This window comes from Oncorhynchus tshawytscha, linkage group LG17 (genome assembly GCF_018296145.1).
Source record: "Oncorhynchus tshawytscha isolate Ot180627B linkage group LG17, Otsh_v2.0, whole genome shotgun sequence".
Taxonomy (NCBI): Eukaryota; Metazoa; Chordata; class Actinopteri; order Salmoniformes; family Salmonidae; genus Oncorhynchus; species Oncorhynchus tshawytscha.
In genome coordinates this window covers 17,670,204-17,687,216 of record NC_056445.1, presented here as the reverse complement: position 1 = coordinate 17,687,216, position 17,013 = coordinate 17,670,204, and the positions used below count along the sequence as shown (strand labels likewise).

The 17,013-nt window shown below is 42.9% G+C and overlaps 1 protein-coding gene and 1 pseudogene across 2 annotated transcripts; one reads left to right on the top strand and one right to left on the bottom strand.

Moving 5' to 3' along the window:
- The first annotated feature begins 2,439 nt into the window (after positions 1-2,439).
- LOC112246983 (transcription termination factor 1) lies at positions 2,440-8,494 on the top strand. 2 transcript variants are annotated; one of them, XM_042300309.1, is made up of 11 exons: positions 2,440-2,581; positions 2,898-4,036; positions 4,606-4,733; positions 4,921-5,106; positions 5,274-5,352; positions 5,590-5,714; positions 6,349-6,544; positions 6,672-6,764; positions 6,974-7,039; positions 7,329-7,414; positions 8,032-8,494. In XM_042300309.1, the coding sequence occupies exons 1-11, from the start codon at positions 2,510-2,512 to the stop codon at positions 8,202-8,204; spliced, it is 2,343 nt and encodes a 780-aa protein (XP_042156243.1). In that variant the 5' UTR covers positions 2,440-2,509; the 3' UTR covers positions 8,205-8,494. The 2 variants fall into 2 exon arrangements, with proteins under 2 accessions (XP_042156243.1, XP_042156244.1); XM_042300310.1 differs by lacking the exon at positions 2,440-2,581 and adding an exon at positions 2,588-2,737.
- Positions 8,308-15,552, bottom strand: LOC112246984 (annotated as a pseudogene).
- Positions 15,553-17,013: the final 1,461 nt, after the last annotated feature.

The following is a 17,013-nucleotide window of genomic DNA, read 5'->3' as shown; positions in this document are numbered from 1 at the left end:
TCATTCAGGCGGAAATTGAGAAAAAAGGGGCCTAGCCCTAAGTTAACAGCACTTTCTGTACTGGAGCACCCACACCTCCCGCCAGTCCTAACTTAAAAATTGACCATAGAAGTATAAAGAGGGTTTCCTGCAGGGGCAGGAATGCCCACATGCAGCAATCACCCGAAATGCGGGCTGCAATTGCACCCTTCTCACTTGTTTTGGGATAGGAGGAGGATGCAGCAGAAAGGAGGGATAGTAGGCTTTGTAACATGAGTTTCTGAAACATGAGGTCGTTCTTTGCCTTTATGAAGAATAAACTGAATGGAAGAAAGTACAGGGAGGAAAAACCGACAGGGAAATCGTCCATATGAGTCTCCCCTGTGAGCGAAATGACCCAAAAAATTAGACGTCAGCGGGGTGATCACATGGTCATTTATATGCATTGGATACTGAAGGGCAAAGGGTCGGTGCTGCTCTTGGCTCCTATTTTCAAGACCTGAGCTATTAATGACTTGAGTCAAGTGTGATATTTGTCAGCATAAAGCTGAGTGACTCACTCATACACTGGTTTTGTGGCTTTAGTCCAAAATAAATATGTTGTACTATAATGCAGAGTTACCGACACATTCTTTGTGATCATCTTTAATAAATACAATTGTTGACCAATTTAAACCACCCATGTTGTGTGTGCGAGAGGTAGATTGATAGCCTATCTAGGCTAGAGAAAATATTGTATCCTAATGTTGAAAGGCTGCCAATGTTTTGACTGTGTAAATCATGGTGGACAGGTATAAGAAATATCAGGACAACTTCTCTCTTCACTTAGGAAGCTTTAATTAACTCTCCAGACGTTAGGCTACATGTTCTCTAGTATTCAGACCTGACATCATACCGAGCACCTTACGCCGTGGTATGGATTATTATTATCAAATCATTCAAAACCAATCTCAGGCTGTGTAGACTAATACTGTAAAGCATATCTTTAGAACAAAAATATAGGCTATTATAATGAGTTAGACCTGAGTTAGGCATATAGAAATAGCATACGAAAATCTATTTATTTTACTAGGCAAGTCAGTCAAGAACAAATTCTTCTTTTCAATGACGGCCTAGAAACAGTGGGTTAACTGCCTGTTCAGGGGCAGAACGACAGACTTATTCCTTGTCAGGTCGGGGGTTTGAACTTGCAACCTTCCGGTTACTCGTCCAACGCTCTAACCACTAGGCTACCGTGCCGCACTTCTTTAACACTCAACACTCATCGCTGTACTACGTAAGTCGTTTTTTTAGTTGGTATCTGTACTTTACTTTAATATTTCTATTTTTGACAACTTTTACTTCACTACATTCCTAAAGAAAATATTTTACTCCATACACTTTCCCTGACAACTGTTAGAAATTAGATATGTAGACGGGCGAGTTGGTCAAGGATCGATTCAGACAAGGTGGTAAATTGTATGACAAGCGACAGTTTATTCAGAGTGAAGATATCTAGAACAGCGTAAATACGGCTCTCCCGCTGGTTCGTACGGAACTGCAGACAAAGAGACCGTTACAATCAATACACCACTTATATATAGAACAGAAAGTAGGTTGATTCTGGAAGATCGGATCTTTGGATTGGTTCAGCTGGGGTGTAGTCTGTAGTCTTCCGCCATTGGCTCAGTTGTCTGTCCGTCATCGTAGAATCCTCTACGGGCACACAATGTTCAGCTACAAAGGAGATTATGTGTGTGTGCGCTGGTTTTGGCAATTAGTGTAATGCGGGAGCTATCCTGTAGGGGACCCCACAGGCTTTACTTTGAGTTGTAGCCCTGTATTAACAATAGTTTGGTCACCTGTATAAGAAATAGCATTTCTCTACACAACCAAAAGTACTCTGTACATGTTTAATGCTTAGCAGGACAGGAAAATTGTCAAATGCTGAAGTGTAACAATAGAACACGTGCTCATCCCTACATCCCTACTACTACTACTGAATGACACGCTAACACAAAAATATATTTTGTAAATAATGTCTGAATGTTGGAGTGAGCCCCTGGCTAATCGTAAATTTAAAAAGAAATTGTGCCATCTGCTTTGCATAAGGAATTTTTAATTATTTCTAATTTTACTTTTACTTTTGATACTTAAGTATATTTTAGAAATGACATTTACTTTTGATACTTAAGTTTATTTAAAACCAAATAATTTCAGACTTTTACTTGAGTGACTTAATATTAAGATATCTATACTTATACTCATGTGTGACAATTGGGTACTTTTTCCACCACTGCATAGCGGGAATACTAATCTAGACCTACAAATCATAATCGTTGGGAATGCAGATGGGAGACTCCTGATCAGAATACCAGGCAGGCAGCCACTGCGAATGGAGTTTACCAGTCAAATTGCCAGGGTTAGAGGTTCCAAATTCGTTCAAAATGTTATATTTCAATAGTACATCCACCACCACAGAGTGGCAGTAGCTAGCTTTTGTCACAGTCACACACACACAAATTGTTAACTTGCCAATGCCGAAGAAGATATGTACATTTCCGGATTTCCGGCTATGTCGCTTTGGTCGCCACGGTTCCACTTTCCACACGTGTTCAACCAGGTGCATTTGTTTTTCTTTGCGAGTTTTATCATATTTGATTTACGTAGCCTACTAGCTAGCTCGACTATTTGGATGATCTATCACATGTTATGTAGCCGCTAGCCAGCTAGCTATAGTAGCTAGCTATTTATCCCAACATTGATCACACTTGTGCGCGTATGTACGAAAAAGTCAACGTGTGTTTTTATATGCACGTATTTTGCTAATCGAATTATGGTAACTAGTTAACGTTACATAGCTGCTAGCGGTCATGACTATCCATGCTGTCACATTTAGGAAAGAATGGAAAACATTTAATTTTGTCTTTCTCTTACAGATAGAGAAAATAGGATATGCTGCAGCCACCATGCTAGGGACTCCAACATCCACCAAACAAGGGACACGTGAGAATTCCATGTTGTTTGAGATGTCTCGAATATCCCCTCTTCTATTTGAAGACACTCCTGAATTAATCTCATCAGTGGCACCTGATACAGTCGAGGGATGCAAAAAGAAGAAGAAGAAAAAGACTAAAGCTCTATCTGAACAGGGATCAGAAGAACCGGCAATTGAGCATAATCAAAATGATGGTCACCAGTTGAAGGTAGAGAAAGGGGGTGAAGAACCTAAACATAAAGAGCAAACAGTGACTGTGGTGGAGAAGGAGAGGAAGAAACTCAAAAAAGGAAAGCAAGAGAAGCAGCCAAATGTTATTCAAGATGAAATGGAGGTACCAGATCCTGAGGAACAAACTGGAGGGAAAACAAAGAAAAAGTCCAAGAATCTTCAAACACAACAGGTGGGAGCAGAGGGAGTGACTGCTGATGAGAAGAGTATGAATAGCCGGAAGAATAAGAGAAAACATAATAACATTGAGCCAGAACGGGGGATAGACAGTGTCCTCTCAAAGGCTGCAGTAGATGTTTCAGCTGTAACTGCGCCAGATGAGGCCAGAAAGAGTAAGAAGAAGCACAAGAACAGACAAACAGAACTTGAGGGAGCGGAAAGCTGTCTGACAGTTTCAAGAACAGCAGAGGATCCAGAAATCATAGAACTGCACACTGAAACAGTCAAGAGTGGTGAACGTATGGTAACTGAGGCAGCGGAGAACGTAAAAGAGAAGAGGAAACAAAATAAGAAAAAACACGGAGAGAGTGAACTGAATGATTGTCCAGATAAAGCAGACCTTCCAGGTATAAAAGAACAAACTGAAAGAAAATTGAAGTCAAAGAGGTCGAAATCAGATGGAGGGTCTACAGCTGTGGAGGGCAGCGGGAGAAAGAAAAAACTACGCAGAGCGTCAGACAAGGGAATGGCCAGTGTCCACTCTGCAGCAGATGTTTTTGATTTAGCTGTTCCAAATGACAACAGGACTCATGATGCTGGAACAAACAGTGAGACAGAGGAGGGCGCCCATTCAGTCATTGAGACAGGGACCCAACACAACAAACCCTGCCTAAAGGAAGAAACTCTAAGGTGAGAAGATGGAAACCTGGTTCACTTGTATTGAAGTGTGAATCTAGCGTATTTTGAACGAGTGATTTCCTAAGTGAACACAACCATTGACAGTATGGCAATTCCACAATAAGAGTGATGCTGAGACTCTGATTTTTCATTTTAATGTATGCCCAACAAAAAACAATGTTTGCAAAGTTAAACGAACCATACAAATCTTGGCACAATGATGACGTTTAACCATTTCCACTGAACATTTTACGAAACACTCATTTAAGCTACTTGTTAAACAGTGCAGAGGCAAAGATTGGTTACAGAATGAGTGCACCAGCTGCACGAACCCTCATTCTTTTACCAAACTTTGAATCTGCACCGTTGTTCAACTAAATGTGCTTTTGTACAATTTTCTGTAGAACTTTAACTTTGCAATCATTGTTTTTTGTTTGACATTTTTAAAGTAAAATCAGAGTCCCCGCATCACTTTGTTACTGTGGAGTCGCCCAGAGGCATTTGCTGGTGAAAACCAGACATTTTGTGAATGCAGTGTACCAGAATATAATTTGGAATTTTCTCCCCTCACTATGCTACAGTGTGGACGACTGGCAAGCTCTGAAGGATCTCAAAGAGTTCATTCCCAACATTGAGTCAAAGTCGGTTGACGAGATCCATAAGATGATAAAGTATGATCTTGATCGATTCAAGGAATTCCGAAGACAAGGTAAGCTTATTCTTCAGTCACTCATGGTTCAATATTTTTGAGTGTTTTATCATGCCGTTATGTAACATTGTAGCAATGATATGTAAGATGTTACTGTGTTTAGAGATGAGACTGAAAGTATTATCATAGGTTTTATCATTTTAGACCTAACCAGTTAAGCCCATGTGGAATCTTCTGTTGTTCCCAGGCCTTTCCCTGCGAAGTGGAAGATTCAATGCGCAGGAGAACGAACGACTCAGGAGTAATGTCTACAACTTCCTGTCTCTCACTGGGATTCAGAGTGGCTCTGAGCTCTTCCATCCACAGCGCTTTAAAGAGGAAGAAGCAAATATCAAGAAATTGAAGAGGCAGCACAGATTCCATGAAAGAATAGGTGTGTCGTCTTGTAGCCAGGTTAATTCGATTAGAGAGCTTTCTGACACAGCCGGTTTTTATCCACATTACATCCCTGTTCTTCAGCATTGTCTACAGTGGTCAAAAAAATATGCTTAGGAATTTCCCAGAAAACTGAACTCACCTCGTCCTAACCTGTTGTTCCAGGTGAAGGAATACCCAGGCCTTGGCATCAAGTCTATATTCGTGGGAGGAAAATGTTTGATGGCAGCAACTACAAGGGCAGGTAAGACAGGGCTAGTTACTATAAGGAAATGACCCTCACGGTCATAAACAGCTATCCCGGCTTACGTTATGTTGCCTCTAAATACAGTGTATGAAAGTATTGTAATATTGAATTTACATTTTCTTTAGTGTTCACAACTGTGCTCTTGTTCTAATATGAACCACTTCATGGTTTGCTAACATTTGCAGACACATTGAGGCACTTTGAATGATTATTTCCTTGATTTCCTTACCGAAGGTTCACCAAAGAAGAGCTTCACTCTTTGAAAAAACTGCAGACGTTGCACGGCAACAAGTGGGCGAAGATCTCACAGTTGACTGGCCGAAGCGAATCGTCCCTGGAGAAACGTTTCGCTCAAATGTGTAAGTCGTTGGGAATTGTTCACCCCACCGCCTTAGTTTTTGTTGATGAAGCGGAAGAGAGGAATATCCAGCATCGTGGCACATTTTCTTTATCACAGTACATATTCTGCAGTTCTATCACACATGCAATGATGGTATCACACGTGCAATGATGGTATCACACGTGCAATGATGGTATCACACGTGCGACGATGGTATCACACGTGCGACGATGGTATCACACGTGCGACGATGGTATCACACGTGCGACGATGGTATCACACGTGCGATCACACGTGCGACGATGGTATCACACGTGCGACGATGGTATCACACGTGCGACGATGGTATCACACGTGCGACGATGGTATCACACGTGCGACGATGGTATCACACGTGCAATGATGGCCCAAGGAGATAAATTGTGGTGTGTTTCAAGTAACTTCTTTGTTGTTGTAATATCCCAAACAAATGTGGCAGTTCCACCAAGTACAGATTACAGCTTTAATATATTGACTCTGACATCCTTGCCGGACATCATTTCCCCAAAAAGATAAGTGGAGCAGGGTTGTTGGCTTTGTATGACCTGGGGCAATGCTCCTGCTTTGTATGACCTGGGGCAATGCTCCTGCTTTGTTTGGTGTGTATTTCTCAGCTGCAAACAGAGGCGCGTGGACCGATGAAGAACTGAAAAGACTAATGGAAGCTGTGCGGAAGCACCTGGTGGGACAGGCAGAGCCTGGTAGTGGACCAGCCACCGTCAGGAAAGACCATCTGTACAACAACATCCCCTGGACAGATGTGTGCCAGGCGGTTGAAACGCGCCACTGGTCCCAGTGTCGAATAAAATGGTGGGCAGGGGGTTTGAGGAGTCATGTTAGAAAATAAACAATTCCCATTGAATTGTCTACACAAATGTTTAGATTCAGGACTTTTGTCTGATTTTTTTAGACTGTGTCTTTGGTTTTGTTTTTCCAGGTTGGCTGTTTTGAAGCACAAAATGGCATGTGGACACCCAGTATTCAGTGGCGGCACACAATCCTTACAGGGCAAAGTGGATTTGATCAAAGCGTAAGTGTGTTCATTTCCATTCAATCTATGCGATGGTGAATCTGTTTTTTTGCTACTTGTAGGATTTATTAGCCCAGTCTAGTGTCGTTGACTCGGACCTTTCTGAACTGTTCTGATACACAGGACAAAAGGTAGACGTTTGGTCCTGATATCTGCATGTGAAACTGTTGCATGGTGAATTTTTATCCATGTCATTTTTGACCTTCAAGGTTGAATGCAATGCAGATAGAAGATGCTGCAGATATCGACTGGGAAGAAATTGCTTACACAATTGGGTAAGAGGTTGTTATTAAACACAGATTGTTGTTTTAGACAATGTGTCATGGATGATCTTGTTGTGTTTATAAAGGTGACATTTTCACTGGGGGAGATTTGTATTGGGTTGGCATTCACTTTTAGGATTGTCTAAGTCTCTGAATACAACACTGAGATCAATGCATGACAAACCCTTTCCAAATGTTTTCCATCTTCTAGGAGTGTGGAATTCAACAGTGTATGTCAGTGTGATGTACGTGTGTTGTAATGCAGTGCTATGTGCTAACATTTGTATGTATTTAATTTAAGGGATGTCACGCCGCGCTACATTCAGACACACTACTACAGGTTAAAGGTAGCCAGAGTTCCGATGTGGCAGAGCATGTCCTTCTGTGGTAGGTGTACGCTACTGTCATAAACACTATCCTCTTATTTTACAGGGCAGGGCAGTGGAGAGGACAGAAAGAGTGGGTCAGGTTCGAACCCAGGCTCACAGCAGTAGTACACAGTACCTGGGAGCCCGAGGCAGCGGCTTAGACCACCTCTCTATCGCTGGGTTTTTAGCATTTTGTTAGAATTGATAAGTGTGAATCAGTGACGACATTGTTTAGTATTTTTAATGTATTTTACCTTTATTTAACTAGGCAAGTCAGTTAACAAATTATTATTTTCAATGATGGCCTAGGAACACTGGGTTAACTGCCTTGTTCAGGGGCAGAACAACAGATTTTTACCTTGCTCTTAACCACTAGGCTACCTGCCACTCCAGAAATAAAGGGAGAGGAAATGTTGCTATGTCCCCCTTGACTGTACTATTTAAATATAATAATACTTTGGGGAAGAGAGCTTTGATATAGTCCCAAGTGACACTTATTCCCTATAAAGTGCACTCCTTTTGACCATGGGCCCTGGTCAAAAATGGCACACTATATAGGGACTAGAGTGCCGTTTGGCACGCACATGGTTTGCTGGAACCATTTACATATTTAATTTCTATGTATTTTCTTTTCAGAGATCATCGACTTCCTCAACAGTAGAGTTCTCCCCAATTTTGAAGAGCGCCTCCAAGTTCTGATAAACTCAGGAGAGATGGTGTCCAGAAACGATCCTCAAGAGCTCTTTCTCCTCTCTGAGATCTTTGATAATGAGGACAGCGACTACTACAGCGAGGTTCAGAACAGTTAAAAACAAAGCACGTGGACCTTGCTTAAGTTCCCTGTGGCGGTAGCTGTGTGCCTGCTCTTTCATTGTGGTTAATGACGATCAACTTAGTTGTAATTAAATGTTAGTTTGGTTTTCTGTAAGACATTACAATGTCATCACCCCCATAACGATTACTTTGATGTAATGCATTTTGTGGGGGGGATATGGTGAATACTCCGGTGACCAGCTGTGTATTGTGTGTTTGCAAAATCTGACTGAGGGGACATTTTTATAGTCCCTTTTCTTTTTTAGAGAATAAATGGTTTCTAGTTGCTCTGTCTTGATTGGCCGGTCATCACCCATTGCGAGCATGTTTATGAAAATCACTAAACCAAAGCCTCTTAGCGATTGACTACAATTAACAGAGCATCATACATTTTATTTAGTTATGTGAATGTATTTGACTGCTTCCAGTTGTGCTTTTCTGTTTCTGTCCACTGTCAGCATGTTTAATAGACATGACATACCCTCGGGGTCATAATGGAAACCCAATCTGCACAAGATTCTCAAACAGGAGTATCTGAACTCTACTCGACAGGGCATGGAACAGAAGCAAAGAAACCCATGTCCCATTTATTACACATGTACTGCTAAAGAAACATGGGCTAACAGTATTAAGTGTGTAAGAAAAGGAAATTACATTAAGATTCCCTCTTCAAGAAACAGCAATAGCGTGAAGACATTATCCATCGGCAGTCTAACAGTTGAAAGGAATGGGGATACCTAGCTAGTTGCAGACATGAGTCAAGTAAAGGCTTTGGGTGAAGTTGCCACTAGGGGAAACCTCACCCTGGAGTGGTTCAGACACGTAGACCAGCCATGGCCCTTTCAAGGGGATCGCTGCTCCAGTACCCATGGTCCCAGCCCAAGAACCAGCCAGTGAATGTGGGAGGCTCATGACCTTGCTTTAACTTCACTATGGGTGTACTGCTATCCCGCTTGGTAGGGTCTGTCTCTATGTAACGAACAGCTGACCACAGAACAGGAAATAGGAAAGAGAGAACAGTTAATTTAATGAATCGGCAGATAAGTTCCCGTCGGCACTTTTATCAGGTAATTATGTGATCTTGTTTTAAACCCACCATTGCTTACCTGAGGCTATACCCTCCGTCTTCTCCTCATGAGCTTCACCTCCGATCCAAACAAAGATCTGATGGGTACATGGAAAATAGCGAATCAACAGGGGTGCATTATTAGCAAAAACAGACACGTTCAGCAGGATGCAACGTTTCTGAACGTTCAGATCTAAATATGCTATGTAGAACAAACAAGCCCCTCACGTGGAATAAGGAATCACTTTGGTTCTTTTCATGGCATTTCTACAATGTTCGGCTACTGAACGTGGCCCTGGTTGCACCTTGACAATCCCTCTACTAGTCACCTGTTCCCAGGTGTCCAAGAGCATGACATCATCTGGGGCCAGGTCTTCTTGTGTCATCTCCCCAGGCACCTCTTCAATCTGTGGAAATAGTATTGTGGCATTTTGACAACAGGCCAGGTCACTGCACATTCAGGAGGACATGGAAATGGTTTCCCACACTTATGTATAAAATGTGGATCAAAGGCTATTTCATTAGCAGAGGAAACTGAATTTGTCCAAATGGATATTCAAATCATGTCAAACAGGAATGAAGCAAAGTGCTATACTGCAGTTATAACAGGGCAGACTCACAACGAACTGGCCAGTTTTGTTGGAGCAGGCAAACAGGAGTGGTGGATGAACGTCCATTTTGTTTTTCAGTCTGGCTGAGGTACGGTAGTCTGCTTTGCCTCCCAGAGCATCCCAAAAGTCATCTTGACACACGAACACATACATACAATTGTGGATCTGGAAGAAGATGGAGCTGATGGATAAGCTTTGTCTTGTATCCTCATAATCAGTAACATTCTGTGGCTATTGGCTAAACACCAGTTCCCTGCGAATTCGACTGCTGACAGGGAACGTACCTGCTTCTTCACCCTCGGCCAGCTCTGAGGCTGAGACCCCTAGACGGTCACTTAACTTTTGAGCTCCATGTTTCTCACTGTCACTTGTCCCCTTTCCCACCCATATGAAGGAGGATGCCGGGGTCACCAGCACAAAGACATCGTTGGAGTTCAGATTTGAGGCAGCAGCATCAACCTTGAGTGGAGAGAGGAAGAGAGGAGGCAGTGAAAATACTGTACACTGGAGGTACTAACTACAGTTCTGCCATGGCAAACGGACTGTAGTCATCTTCACCAAGAAACCAACCATACATCACAATAGCTTGCTACTCAACTATCTACTGGGGTGTGTTAGTGTAGTTTCGGCTTGTTTGCTTCCGTTTGGATCCTAGTGAATACACCCCAAGAGTAACCAAATAGGTGAACCTACAAAACATCCTTTGTTGAGCTCTTCCCACCTCACCTTCCATCTCCTGTTACTCACCTCTATGGCACGTGTGCAGCCAGCAGGGTTGGACCGCACCTGGAACAGCTGTGTGTCTGCAGCCTGGACCTGGCCACCCTCTCTGGAGGTACCACCCTGGTGCACTACCATCGGCTGCCCCCCGAAAAGACTCATGAGGTGGGCAGGCTCCTTACCCTGGATCACCCGCACCTTCATCACGGTAGAAACAGATAGAAAATCATAGAGTGAGTCAGAAACCTGGCTTTAAACCTAACCTTCCCTCATTTAATTTAATTTTACAGACCAATGCTCTGACCCTGTTGATATCCGTGTCTGAATCCTGGCTTAGGCAGGCCACCAAAAATTCTGACATTTCCATCCCCAGCTACAACATTTTCTGTCAAGATAGAACCGCCAAAGAGGCAAAAATGCAATCTACTGCTAAGATAGCCTGCAGAGTTCTGTCATACTTTCAAGGTCTGTGCCCAAACAGTTCGAGCTTCTACTTTTAAAATTCCACCTTTCCTGAAATAATTCTCTCACTGTTGCCGTTTGTTATAGACCCCCCTCAGCCCCCAGCTGTGCATTGGACACCATTATTGAATTGATTGCCACCCATCTATCTTCAGAGTTTGTACTGTTAGGTGACCTAAACTGGGATATGTTTAGCACCCCGGACATCCTACAATCTAAGCTAGATGCCCTCAATTTCACAAAAATGATCAATGAGCCTACCAGGTACAATCCTAAATCCGTAAACATGGGCACCCTCATAGATATCATCCTGACCAACTTCCCCTCAAAATACACCTCTGCTGTCTTCAACCAGGATCTCAGCGATCACTGCCTCATTGCATGTGTCCGTAATGGGCCCGCACTCAAACGACCACCTCCCATCACTGTCAAACGCTCCCTAAAACACTTCAGCGAGCAGGCCTTTATAATCGACCTGGCCCGGGTATCCTGGAAGGATATTGACCTCATCCTGTCAGTAGAGGATGCCTGGTTGTTCTTTAAAAGGGCTTTCCTCACCATCTTAAATAAGCATGCCCCATTCAAAAAATGTAGAACTAAGAACAGATATAGCCCTTGGTTCACTCCAGACTTGACTTCCCTTGACCAGCACAAAAACATCCTGTGGCATACTGCATTAGCATCGAATAGCCCCCGAAATATGCAACTTTTCAGGGAAGTCAGGAACCAATATACACAGTCAGTTAGGAAAGCTAAGGCTAGCTTTTTCAAACAGAAATTTGCATCCTGTAGCACTAATTCTTAAAGGTTTTGGGACACCGTAAAGTCCATGGAGAATAAGATCACCTCCTCCCAGCTGTCTGAGACTGAAGAAATACTGTCACCACCGATAAATCTACGATAATCGAGAATTTCAATAAGCATTTAAAAAAAAAATTTAACCCCTTTTTCTCCCCAATTTCGTGGTATCCAATTGTTAGTAGCTATTATCTTGTCTCATCGCAACAACTCCCGTACAGGCTCAGGAGAGAAAGTTGAAAGTCATGCGTCCTCCGATACACAACCCAACCAAGCCGCACTGCTTCTTAACACAGCGCGCATCCAACCCGGAAGCCAGCCCCACCAATGTGTCGGAGGAAACACTGTGCACCTGGAAACCTTGGTTAGCGCGCACTGCGCCCGGCCCGCCACAGGAGTCGCTGGTGCGCGATGAGAAAAGGATATCCCTACCGGCCAAACCCTCCCTAACCCGGACAACACTATGCCAATTGTGCATCGCCCCACGGGCCGGTTACGACAGAGCCTGGCATCACTACTCTGGACGGTTCTGACTTAGAATATGTGGAAAACTACGAATACCTAGGTGTCTGGTTAGACTGTAAACTCTCCTTCCAGACTCACATTAAGCATCTCCAATCCAAAATTAAATTTAGAGTCAGCTTCCTATTTCACATACAAGGCCTCCTTCACTCATGCTGCCAAACATACCCTCGTAAAACGGACTATCCTACCGATCCTTGACTTCAGCGATGTCATTTACAAAATAGCCTCCAACACTCTACTCAGCAAATTGGATGTAGTCTATCACAGTGCCATCCATTTTGTCACCAAAGCCCCATATACTACCCACCACTGCGACCTGTATGCTCTCGTTGGCTGGCCTTCACTACATATTTGTCGCCAAACCCACTGGCTCCAGGTCATCTAAGTCTTTGCTACGTAAAGCCCCGCCTTATCTCAGCTCACTGGTCACCATAGCAATACCCACCTGTCGCACGTGCTCCAGCAGGTATATTTCACTGGTCATCCCCAAAGCCAACACCCCCTTTGGCCGCCTTTCCTTCCAGTTCTCTGCTGCCAATGACTGGAACGAATTGCAAAAATCTCTGAAGCTGGAGACTTATATCTCCCTCACTAACTTTAAGCATCAGCTGTCAGAGCAGCTGACAGCTGCTCTAACAGATAGAGCACACCCAACTACCTCATCCCCATTTTGTTATTTATTTATTTTTGCTCTTTTGCACCCCAGTATCTCTTCTTGCACATCATCATCTGCACATCTATCACTTCAGTGTTAATGCTTAATTGTAATTATTTTGCCACATTGGCCTATTTATTGCCTTACTACATTTGCACACACTATACATAGATTTTTCTTTTGTGTTTTTGACTGTACGTTTGTTAATCCCATGTGTAACTCTGTGTTGTTGTTTTTGTCGCACTGCTTTGCTTGATCTTGGCCTGGTCGCAGTTGTAAATGAGAACTTGTTCTCAACTGGCCTACCTGGTTAAATAAAAGGTGAAAAAAATATTATAACAATCCATGACCATGGAAACGTATTCCTATAGATCCAGCGTCTGCAGACAAAACAACTGACTAATATTGTTAAATTCTGTAATCCAGTGCATCTTGATTAAAAATGATCTGGACCGTATTATCGGGGCCAGACAGCGACATATCAAACGATCCAGTCACCTGTACTGCCCCTCCTCCCAACTCGTCATCCAGCTGAGCAGCCAAGATGGCCGAGGCACCAATTTCATCCTGGCTAGAATCCACACCTTGCCTGTGAAAAAGGAGTACTTTTCAAGTGCTATTCACATACATTTATGCTTAGGTTATATCATACAGAATATAGTTGGTTTAGATGTGTCTGATACAGTATATAACAAAAGCCCTGGTGCACATAAATTATGAAGATACAGTAACGATAGAAGGACAAAAGCTTCCAGAAGGATAATCTCCATTGTCTTTACCATATGTAGATGACCTGTCCGTTACGCCCTCCATGCTGGTAGTTGTAGAGGATGATGTAGCTGTCTCCCCCATAGAATCGTCCGTAAGTGGAGGGCTCCACAGGCACCTTGTCAGCTCCCTCAATACGCCAGATCTATGGAGGTTAACAGGTAAACACAGCTCTTACTAGTAGTCGTCCATGAATGGGAAAAAAGGTAACACCCCTTGCAGTTCTTTTCTCAAGGCTTGTTTGTGAGATTGTGACACCTTTTTGGTGGGTGTGCAGGCCCACAGTCATAACCCTTAGGGGCTGTAAGTATCCCTTTTCTGAGGACACGACTATCCTGAACCTTGAAACACAATATTTAAGGTTAACTACCATCATACTATATGGTGTTCACTCAGGAAACCCCAGTGTCCCCGGGAAAAAATGTTTTCCTTACCTGCTTCTCTCCATTCCCCTCATCCACCATCCCATGCTAAGCCGCCATGGCATCCGAGTGATGGAGAGTGGAGGCATCGAAGGGCACCTTCTTGATCTTGGCGATTTTGTTGGACACGTAGGCGGTTCCCAACCCCACTGTATGGTCCGCGTCACGCCAGATTTTGAAGAACTGCTTGAACAGAGGGGTCTCCCCATTCTCAGGTAGGATCTGGATCTGGGTGTGTTTTGGGTAGCCCATCTTTGTGATAAACTGTTCGGCAGCACTCATCACCGCACTTCTCTCCTCTTTGTTAGCGTCCTTACCTGTTTTTATTCCAAATAAACTCATGATTAAACTGCAAAGGCAGAAGAACTAAGTGACTTCCAGGCACAACAGTATTCAAAAGTAGTGTATAATCTAAGGGAACATTAAAGCTTGGGGTTTTACAGTCAAAAGAAGTCATAGAGACCAGCTGCTGAGAAGAAACCAATACCTTTCCAGACAAAGATCATGCCATTGGGGCCATTGTCCAAGATAAAGCAGTCACTTGACTCCAGGGCATTCTGTGAAAACGGGTTCTCCGATGCTACCATATCAATGCCTATATCCCCACTGGCATTAGACACCTTTTGAAAAAAACATTTCAATGTGATATTGGTATTTGAAGGTCTGCTCAAAAACTGCTTATTACATAATATTTAACGATTCAATTGTTTAATTCGAAAATGGATCTGACCTTGTATAATTTCGCCAGCTTCCTATTGGATACGTCTGTATTTGTGTCATCTGCTTTTGCCTCAGGCAAATCGGGTTTGGGTCCAAGAATCTGGAATAAGACTACGAGAGTCAGGCATCTCACAGCAAATTATCACAATTATGTTAAAAAGTAACTAACTATAGATGTTTATTGGAAGCATATAAACAGTTGCATGATTTGAAGTGTATAGAAATTAACTATTTTTTTCCATCCCTTTCTCCTTATTGAATGACTCACCTCCAGCATCTTCTCACATTCTGCCCCCTCGTCACATATGTACAACTCAGCCCGCCCACATCGTTCATTGTCACGGATATCCTTTGACACCTGAGTGGCCTTCAGCTTCTCAAAGTTATTGGCCTTGGAACCACACCATTGATAGACCTCCTGTAATAGAGACGAGTGAAGATTATCAGTACAGTGGACCAAGTGTAATAGTGTAGCTCCTCTGCCTGTTGACTATGTTAAAGCATAGCACAACGTGTACAAATTATATTTTACATTATTCATGACCAAAACGGTATTGATTTCAAAGTGGATTACTTACAATAACAGCTTACTAACATGGGCAATGACTATACAGTCTTAGCCTACAGTGTACAAATACATTTCCACTAAAATCTGCAAATAATTTCACTAAATTAAATCAGTATATGTTTCCTTGATTTGTACATAATGTAGATAGTTTGCTGTAGAAACTCTTATAGATTTCAGTGAACTCACGTTGCCCAGGTCGAGGATAAAGATGTCTCCCTGGTTGAAGCTGTCCCAACTGACTGCTACCTCTGTGGCTCGAACCACACGCCGACCCCTGACCCGGAGCATACGCTGCACCTTAACCTCATTGGACACCACATGCTTGAACCCTGAAGCCACACCCCCTTTCTAAGGTAAAGATTGGGAAGATAATCAGTAAGGTAAGTGGATGAGTTCTTGAGATAAGTAAATACATTTAACAAACTTATTGAATGTCTTTCAACATTGCCAGTAAAAAGCACGAGCTGACAACACACCCCAAAACGATGGTGGAGGTGCTAACTCACAGAATAGAAAACTGTGTAAAAAATAAATACATTATCGCATACTCTATATATACCATATGCATCCAACAATTTAACAGGTAAATCAACATTTTGGCCCACAGTACCTTCTACCCAGCACACAGTTCCTTCTTGGGTAGAAGGTACTGTGAACACTGTAGAAGAGTCTGTGCCAAAAGTTGGTTTACACATTCAATTGTTAGTAGCACACGTAGACTGTGCGACTTCCTTTGTTTCTCTTTACATGCTTTTGAACATTACCATGTACTTCAGTCCAGTTTTGAAGTAGCCTGAAAATGTTCTTGACTCGTAACCCTGCACCTCACGGTACTGAATAGGTTTGCCACCCAGGTAGTCATCTATTTGGATGGTAAAAATGGCTGCTGCTCCACTCTCATCTTGTGTACAGTCATCTCCTGCAGGACCAGAGAAATAATGAATGGTCACATTTCAAACATTATTTTCACAAATAATGGAATGGATTTCAATTGCAAAAGTGCATAAGCACACATCAGTGGACTGAAATGTACAAACACTGTACAACATTTCAAGAAATACAGTCATTCCGACCAGATCAAGTTTTACCTTGCCAGAAGTGAAGGTCATACTGTAGATGCCCAGAACGTTGCTTAATGGTATTAAGAACAAGGTATGCGTCCCCTGAGTAGAACCCGCCATACAGACTCTCTGGCACGGCCACCAGGTCCAGACTCTCAACTCTCCACACCTGGAGCCCAGGCTTCTTCCCGGCCCTTTTAAACTCAGGATGGTACGCCATGCTATATGGGGCAGGAAAAACTTCCCATTCAACTTTGATACCTGTCCCTAGGATAGCCTGGAATCCAGACCTGTTTTGTGATAACATTCCACTCCGAACTGATAGTTAGGGAACTAGAGTTAGGGATCATGTGCCAGTTAAGAGTTCAAATAAGGTCTGTGGAGAGACACAGCAGTTAAACCAGAGATGTTCTCTAATGTTGATACAGG

Excerpts from the sequence above, each read along its gene's own strand:
- LOC112246983 (XM_042300309.1), top strand. The coding sequence starts at position 2,510 with ATGTACATTTCCGGATTTCCGGCTATGTCGCTTTGGTCGCCACGGTTC. Across the intron at positions 2,582-2,897 it reads TTCCACACGTGTTCAACCAG|ATAGAGAAAATAGGATATGC; the intron begins GTGCATTTGTTT and ends TTTCTCTTACAG. Across the intron at positions 4,734-4,920 it reads CAAGGAATTCCGAAGACAAG|GCCTTTCCCTGCGAAGTGGA; the intron begins GTAAGCTTATTC and ends TGTTGTTCCCAG.